Source organism: Tachysurus vachellii, chromosome 21, assembly GCF_030014155.1.
Source record: "Tachysurus vachellii isolate PV-2020 chromosome 21, HZAU_Pvac_v1, whole genome shotgun sequence".
NCBI lineage: Eukaryota > Metazoa > Chordata > Actinopteri > Siluriformes > Bagridae > Tachysurus > Tachysurus vachellii.
The window spans coordinates 14,306,332-14,315,126 of NC_083480.1; the positions used below are offsets into that span (position 1 = coordinate 14,306,332).

Genomic DNA, 8,795 nt, shown 5'->3' on the forward strand with positions numbered 1-8,795 from the left:
ATGTTTGTGTGGTTTGGGGTCTTTTTTCTCAAAGCGGGGGATGTCAGCAGCCCCGCACCCAAACCAGCCCATCAGGTTTCACACGCTGTCAAAGCTCTGAGTTGTGTCTCCACAGTAGTGTCAAGGCCACAAGTTAGTACGCCTGTGGTTAAGGTTCACTGAACACAGTGTATATCTCGCTGTATATCTGGAGGCCATGGAAATGAGAGCAAAACAGTTCCAAATATAAGGTATGAAAATGAAACATCTCAGAAGCCTGGTGAAATCAGTTCATGTGTATTGGTTTAAAACAAAATAAAAATGGTTGCTGAGCAACAGCATTGCCAAACTACTTAACTGTTTGCATATCACATGCTTTTTTTTTTTCTTAATGATCAGCATTCACCTGTGGTTGTGAGAAACAAACCCCACTCCACTGACCTGATTAAATACACTGAATAATATATATAATTCAAACCACAATTTGCAAAGATATCATGTACGGCTAGAAAGTTGTACATTTTAATTCATTGAACTAAAGAAGATACATCGCTTAAACATTAATCAGTTTATTTACAAGGAAATTCCTATCTTACAAAGGTTTGAATAAGCGACTTGAATAAGCAACTGGCTAAAATACTAGTGATTATTTCATTTATCTCTTGGAGACTCTGAACAGATGAAACACAACTGTTATAAACTTGAAGCGAAGAATTAACACCTACTTGTTTTTTTTTTGAAAACATTCTCTAAAACCTTCTTTATAACCCTGTAGCTATTTTTTTTTTCTTGCTCCAATTTGCTGCTTTCAGCAAAACCATTTACATTTACTAGACTTGAGTGACTGGACTATTTATCAGTGTGGACAAAGTATTTGCTTTAGCTGGAACCACATCCGGACCACAGTTTATCGACATACTTAAATTAAAACGTGTTATTTGTCTGCTTTTCTTACAATTTTACCTCAGAACTGAGTAATCTTAGACTGTGACCTAGTGAACCAGCATCAATCAAGTCAATAAGTCGTTCTCTATTGGTCTCTATGTGGATTCTGTATATTGCCAGAAGGAAGAGTGTACACTTACTGATAAGTGAAGAGAGGACTTTATGAATCCAAATTCACATGTAGTTGAACCAGATTTTTAAATGCTAAACGAACCTCAACTCAATTTCAAACACTGAGGAAAGTTTGCTTATTTCCTCCATTTTATTTTATTTAGTTATTCATAACTATTAGTTGCCTAAACTGTTGTCTAGCAATTTGCTTTTCTTCTCAGTGTGTGCCCTTATTTAAAGTTCTTACCTTTGATAACGTTAAAAGAGAGGGTGTAAAAGTCATCAGCACATCATTAATGATTAATGGGGGATTGAGATCCCTTTACGAAAGTGTTTACATCGAGCTGTGCTGGATGCAGAAGTAGACCATTGTCCATTGTTTAATTTTGAGGAAATAGTTGCAGTGACTCTGGGCTGCAGATGTGCGACAGATCCGAACGCAGCTGCACCTTTTTGTCTGTTTGTCAATACTTGAACCATGTGTCATAGTCTGCTTACTTTAGTTAAGTGTGTGTGTATGTGTGTGTGCGTATATTTGTGTGTTTGACAGGTTAGCATTCATGTTGGTATGCGACATGTGCATGTGTGTGTGTTATGCAGATGTCTAAGATTCCTGTCTTTCCTGTGTGAAGATGCCATTCTTCGTCTCTGCAGCAAGCTCCGCTCAGTAAAGACCTGCTGTGCATGCAGGACTATTGACTTATACTTTAAAACAATATGCACTACACCAAAGCACTGCAGAATTCTCAAAGCCGATCATATCAGAAGTTGTTGATTAAAATCTTACCATGCAAGCTAGCAAACAGTACCTTCCCACAGCACAGGTTTCTATAATAACAGCTTACACAGAGATGTGTTGATTGTTCCTATAAGAAGAATACTTTAAAATTAATGAAAGACATCTCCAGAGGTGTCCAACGCTTCGTTAAAGTCCAAGGTAAAAGAAAAACTTTGTTCTCCAGCACAGATACGTTTTTAGGACAGACGACTTTATGGTTTCTTAAGTAACATAAACTGCAGTTTTTTTGTCTTATTAACTATAAGAGATACAGAAAAAATAGGAAAGGAATGTCATTTCTAGTTATAATGTCAGTCATAAATTTCACAGATGTTCTGTAACATTAATCGCAACTATAAATGGATAAAAACGGTCATTCTCTTTAAAATAAATAAATAAATAATAAATAAAAAAAACGTCCTTTGGTGGAATTGGAAGAAACGTTTCAGGGTATCTCACAGTTATTTGGAATTATTCCACATCAGGAGCTCAGCTTTATTACACCACTTGATCCTTGATTATTTTCCTATAACGGAACATCCCACGTGTTTTTTATTAACAAATATTGGAATATTTTAGGAAATTCCTTTTCACATTGTTGTTTCTGACATCAAATTATCTAAAGAAATGATTTGTACATAATAAATTACAAACCGATATGACGTTTGTTCTGGATTTTTCATTTTGCCTACGAACAACTGAAATAATGTAAAGCACACTGCTTTTGGGAAGTGTGCGCTCAGAAGAGAAGTGAGATGAGAATTGACGACAGCAATGTGTTTCATTTTCTACACTCAAACTGTATTTACTACACTCTTCTTGTGTCAGTCTGAATCACTGACCTTACAGTAGCTATAATAAGTTTCTTTAAAGTAATTTCACAATATTTCATTCATTATAAATAAGTCATTTTATATAAAACAACACATAAATTCTTTTGGGTGAAATTGTAACTGTTGATCAAGACACACTGGCCTGAAAAATAATTTTTTATTTAAAAAAATTAAAAAGAATCTTTTTTTTATTTAATTGCCTGAATAAAAACAAATAAATACATTGAAATAGAACTGAAAATAAATTAGAATTCTTTATTGGACAAAATTGAGATGACATCAAATACAACCAGTTAATGTTAAATAAGCTTTCTAAAATAATTATTCTGTTTTTATATAACTTTTCAATAACTTGATTATTTTGACTCTCAATTCAATTCATTTACGTTTTATTCGAACTGTCTTACTTAAGAAATATAGTACAAAATGTTTATTATTATTCAAAGATTAATATTTTGCAAAATTTCAAGATTAATATTAGACTTATATTTAAATGTGTTTGTATTTATCCCCAATGAACAAGCCTGAGGTGACTGAGGTGATTGTGACAAGAAAGAAATTTCCTTAGATGGAAGCGGAAGAAACCTTGAGAGGAACCAGACTTAAAAGGGAACCTCATCCTCATGTGGGTGGCACTGGAGGGTGTGATTAGAAACTGTTATAAACAGCGGAGTGTGTTATTATGAATATCCAGTCATATACAGTCTTACAATTGTGTATTGATTAAGAGGATGTGTTCCTCAGAGACCACATGGAGTTGGCATCTTCTCTTTAAATGCCTGAAATCCTCATGAAGCGGAATCCAACTGGAGCTGGTACAGTACATCTCTCGGTGCCTCAGGATCTTCACAGGGTTGGCCTCTTCTCACTACAGGGACACTTTCCTGTTGGTCAATTATAACCTAAAGTTTTTCAAGTACCGTTACAAATATTTCAGCGCTTGAGCATCCCTATTCTCTAAATTTGATTAGATGTTATTAACTTGATGTTTGATAACAAGTGGGTGTGTGATTATGGACCTATTTTATGATTATTCCATGAAAGTTCCATGCTGATTCACCCACCTATATGTTCACAGTGATCAGTTAAAAAGACGTTATTTTTATTTGCTCATTAGAGAAATATTCAAATGATCCAGTTTGATATTCAAATCCAGTGGTTAACATGAGGGGGAAGTTGATTATGTAGGTACACTAACGTTTGCTCAAATGATAGATACAGGCGAGATTAGATAGCAGACAAATAAGCCAGATAACAGCAGTGTTTATTCGGGAAAGATTAAGGAGTTAAGATAGGGTGTGTAAAACGTCTTGACCGTAGCACTGTTAATTTGTTGTTCGCAGATTTGCTGTGTTCTGTTTGTTTCTCCATTGTAAGAAATGAGCATTAAATTGACAGAGAGGCGAGATGTGGAGTGTCAGCAAACGATGTGGGAGGAAATAAAGATGAAACCTGATTAGGTCTACTGACATTTTCTTGTACCTTGTGTTAGGTGTCTTGTTTCTGTCTGTCACCTTGTTTCTCTACTCATCTCCAGAAAATGGGGATTTCTGACTAGAGGAAAGTTTGTAATTTATTAGTGTTCTAATCTATTATTCATCTCCTTTTTTTCAACACAAAGTATGTTTTTTTTTTGCCTCTCTTTTTCACACTTTCACCACAGATTTCTTCATACGTCATGTCAGCTTTGATTTTCCTATTCTACCTACAACATGTGGGTGGGTTTGAAGATCAATCTGTGACAAGTAATGTATTAGCACAGTGTGTGTTTGTGTGTGTGTGTGTGTGTGTGTAGCATGGGTTTTGGCATGGTAGATGTTTTCTCTAAGGGGAAATTCCAACGCTCCTCTGGAGCTATTTTTGATTCACCAACATGTGTGTGATCCACAAAAGTCTGCAACAAATGAACTAAGAATCCATCATACTTGCTAAACATCATGTCTGTTAAACACATCCATTTACAGCATCAATCAGGATGGAATGTGAAAATGCATTTAAACAATATCTCATATATTAAAGTGTGGTTTATTTGGAAACCATTCAAATATGACCTTATTTAGAAAGGAAGTGGCATGTGCAGCTGAAGGAAAATAATCACCCCAAAGTAACCACAGCAATTATATTTATTTAATTTAAAATTTGGATTGTTTTAATGATCGGGCAGTGATGGCTCAAGTGGATAAAGCTCTGGATTGGTGATTGGAAGATCAGGGTTCAAGCCCTAGCACTGCCAAGCTGCCACTGTTGGGCTTTTGATCAAGGCCCTTAACCCTCTCTGCTCCAGTGGTGCTGTATCATGGCTGACCCTTTGCTCTGACCCCAACCTCTAAAGTTGGGATATGTGAAGAAAGAATTTCGCTATGCTGTAATGTAAATGTGACAAAATAAAGGCTTCAATTCTTCATCTGATGTTGAACACATTAAGCTCAACGCTGTTATCAGTTATGGTAGCAGCTACACTCACTAACTGTTACAAGCACTGGCAGCAGAGACTTCCTCCTTCCATAAATGTTAAATAAATTACTTCTTACTGTAAAGTTCATCATGTTTACACTTTTTTTTGTTAATTGACAGGGTTTTTTTTTTTTTAGCTTTTTACAGTTAGTGTTAGATTATTTGAGGTGTCTAAACAAGTCCCAGGAAATAAGTTGTTACTATAGAAATGACTACAGTGAGAACAGCTTTCAAGCAACAAACTGGTTTAAATTTTGCTTCATTTGTTGCTATATGTTTGTTCATTTTCTGTACTCTTGTGTTATTCTACAGGCAACACAGAGGGACCTCCTGGGCCACTGAGACATGACTGCAGGCTTAAAATCTTAGACAGACAACTGGGTGAACGTCAGCAGAGACTATGGAAACCAATTGCTATAATGACCACACAAAGAGCAAGTACTCTCAGTACTACAACTCAACCCTCATCAGAGTGCACTATATCTGTGCCAAGAATTTGAGTGAGCAGAACTTAAGAGATCGTTTAAAAACGAAAGACGGGTTCAGCTTCCTCAACATCGTTTTCATTATCATCTGCAGCATCATAATTCTGGAAAACCTCCTAGTGCTCATTGCTGTTTTCCGAAACAAAAAGTTTCACTCAGCCATGTTCTTCTTCATTGGGAATCTAGCGTTCTCGGATCTGTTGGCCGGCTCGGCTTACGTCGCCAATATATTTCTATCAGGCCCAAAGACTTTTCAGCTAATGCCTGTGCAGTGGTTCATAAGAGAAGGGACTGTTTTTATTGCATTGTCTGCATCGGTGTTCAGTCTGCTCGCTATTGCTATAGAGCGATACATTGCCATAACTAAAGTCAAGGTTTACGGCTCCAATAAGACCTGCCGCATGTTCCTGCTTATAGGAGCATGCTGGGTCACCTCGATCCTGCTTGGAGGACTTCCCATTTTAGGTTGGAACTGCATCAACAATCTGAGCGAGTGCTCGGCTGTCCTGCCTCTCAACTCTAGCCGATACATCTGCTTTGTGGTGACCATCTTCAGTGTCATCTTGCTCTCCATCGTGATCCTATATGTCCGTATCTACCTTATCGTCCGTTCTAGCCACCAGGAAACCACTAACACGGCTTCCTATGCCCTGCTCAAGACTGTCACTATCGTCCTGGGCGTGTTTATTGTGTGCTGGCTGCCGGCCTTCAGCATCCTGCTCCTTGATACCTCGTGCCAGATGTCCTCCTGCCCCATCCTCAACAACGCTGACATTTTTTTTGGGATTGCCACCTTGAACTCTGCACTGAACCCGCTGATCTACACGCTGCGCAGTAAGGACATGCGGCGAGAGTTCCTACGCGTGCTGTGTTGCTGGGGGCTCCTCCAGAGTGGCCGACCTGCAGAACGCTGCTTAATGCAGCTCAAGAGCTCAAGCTCAATGGACCACTGCACCAGCAAACATGAACATCAGACCACTCCCATCATGCAGGACTGCACAACCTGTGTTTGAGCTTTATCGATGCTGCATCGGTATAGGTTTGTGTGGGTTTAGCTCTGGAAGGACGTTGAGGTATTTGTGTTTGCAGATTTGGCACGCAAGCTAAATGCACCCGTAAAACTCATTCTGCCATAGCTGAATTGTGCAAACAAGTGGTGACAAAGGTTTTGCGTGTGAGTTTTTATAAAGCACTCAGACCTGTGTGAATTTTTAACCACTTTTTATTGACTCTTAAGAGCTAAAATCAAGTATTGGAATTGTGGTATGGACACAGTTCATGTACTTTTTCTGTTTAGTTATTTTTTTTCTCAAAGATTTATGATTTCCACTGAATGATTTTTTACTTGTTTTGATACCGTTATTACTCACCATGTCATATTTAGTTGACTGGCAGTGACCAAAAAAAAGTTTTTGATTTTTTTATCAAAGTCTAAGATAATGCACTTTCAAGCATATCTGTGATTGTATTTGTTACTGACTTGTGAGTCATTCAAACTAACAAAGGCAATGTTGCATGAACGTAGAAAGCTGAGTCTCGGCTTGACTTAGGACACCTGATTCACAAAGAAAAGGGAGGTACTGAATAGTTACACTCCATAGTGCACTCCTCATGAGCCATGGATGCAAAACCATGTTATGTATTCCATTATATTCCCTTTAATTAACTACAATAAAAACAGCGTACTACATTTCATTATATTGCATGGCAAAACCTGTGTACAAACTAATCTATGGTGTATTCATGTACAATTTCATCATTAACCTTTTTTCTCTCAGCCTCTCTGGCCTTTGCTTCTGTTTGTCTCTGTACTTGTGTGTGTACATGTGTGTGTACTGTATGTGTGTATATGTGATTTTTTTTTTTTAACGATTAAGTGTTTCTTTTATGGAAGTCACAAACAGAAAGTACATTTCCTTAAGCGAAATGGCACAGACATGTTTCACCCAGCCTGCAGTAATCTCTTGGACTTGTCTTGACAATGTTGTAGCGTCGCTGCAGCAGCGTGTGCTTTCTGTTTTTGTGCTCTCCTGAAACTGAATGTATGCATGAAGTGTTTGGAGCAAAATGCTTCTCCTTGTGACAGTATTACCGAACACTGATTGTTTTCGTCTTGTTGAGTATTGAGCTGTCTGAGACAATAAAGAGGAATAGGGTCGCTGTGAAGCCTTGAAAGTGATCAACACATGTTAACTCTCTGATGATACACAATGGGTTGTGGAGACGGAAATTCGTGACGTTGGGATAAAATTTAATAAACAGGCAACCACTTTTTTATTGTTGTTTTGTGTCTTGGCCTCTAAACGCACACACTTCTGGCAGATGAGGGGGAGGAGGCTGCGCTCTTATGTCAAAGGTCAGAGGCTAATAACTCTGCCTGAATCCACACTTCCTGCATTGACAGGAAGTTCAGTGTTTCCTATGGTACTTCCTGTTGTTCAGGACTGACCTCATCTTTCATTATTATTCTTACATACCACTCAAGCAAACAAACACAACAATTTGATCCCAAAATGTCTTGCTGTCTTTTCCTTTGTTGATAATCAGAGAAAGCACTTTGGCAGCTCTTCCAAAATCATTAAAAAATTATTTTTGCCTTTTTATTTTGCTTTTTTTTTATATGAAGACTGTTCAAGCATGCCTATAACTTCCATTATGTGTAAAACCCTGTGTAAAAAAAGTTTTGTATTATGCATTTATGACAATGTATGTATTGTATTTATGTCTAATATGTGTATATGTATGAAATGTCCTGTGTGCAATAGCATTGTGTGTCTAGTAGCAAGCTACCTGTGTTAAATCGGTACAATCCTAAACACTAATATTGGTACATAAACGTTTTTTGTTCATTACTTTTATATGAAATAAATTAGATACAAAATGCAAATGCCTATTCATGTCTTTTTATATTTAACGTCGTAAAAAGTTAGTTTTAATATAATGTTGTTTTGATGTTGCTAGTCAATTTTTGAGTACATAATTTTTTTAATGTAACACCATGGGGCACTAATTAATTTTATAGAGAATCGTCTGAAAAGGTGTTTTTTACTCTGACATGGGAGAGTTGCCCTTACATGAACGATATCTTCACTGGAAATGAAATTATACCCAACATGCACAAACATGGATAAGGCCAGGCTCGCTAAGACATGAAAAGACATTTGCCTGGAACCATTGGCTCTGCCTATTTACACACCACTGCCTGCCAGT

General features: G+C 37.4%; 1 protein-coding gene across 2 annotated transcripts in view; it reads left to right on the plus strand.

The window, feature by feature from the left end:
• Nucleotides 1–8,472, plus strand: part of s1pr2 (sphingosine-1-phosphate receptor 2) — a 28,868-nt gene extending 20,396 nt beyond the window's left edge. For both annotated transcript variants that reach the window (XM_060897568.1, XM_060897569.1), the window contains exon 2: nt 5,413–8,472. In XM_060897568.1, the coding sequence (XP_060753551.1) occupies nt 5,501–6,598 (1,098 nt within the window). In that variant the 5' untranslated portion in view covers nt 5,413–5,500 and the 3' untranslated portion in view covers nt 6,599–8,472. The remainder of the gene's footprint in view (nt 1–5,412) is intronic.
• Nucleotides 8,473–8,795: the final 323 nt, after the last annotated feature.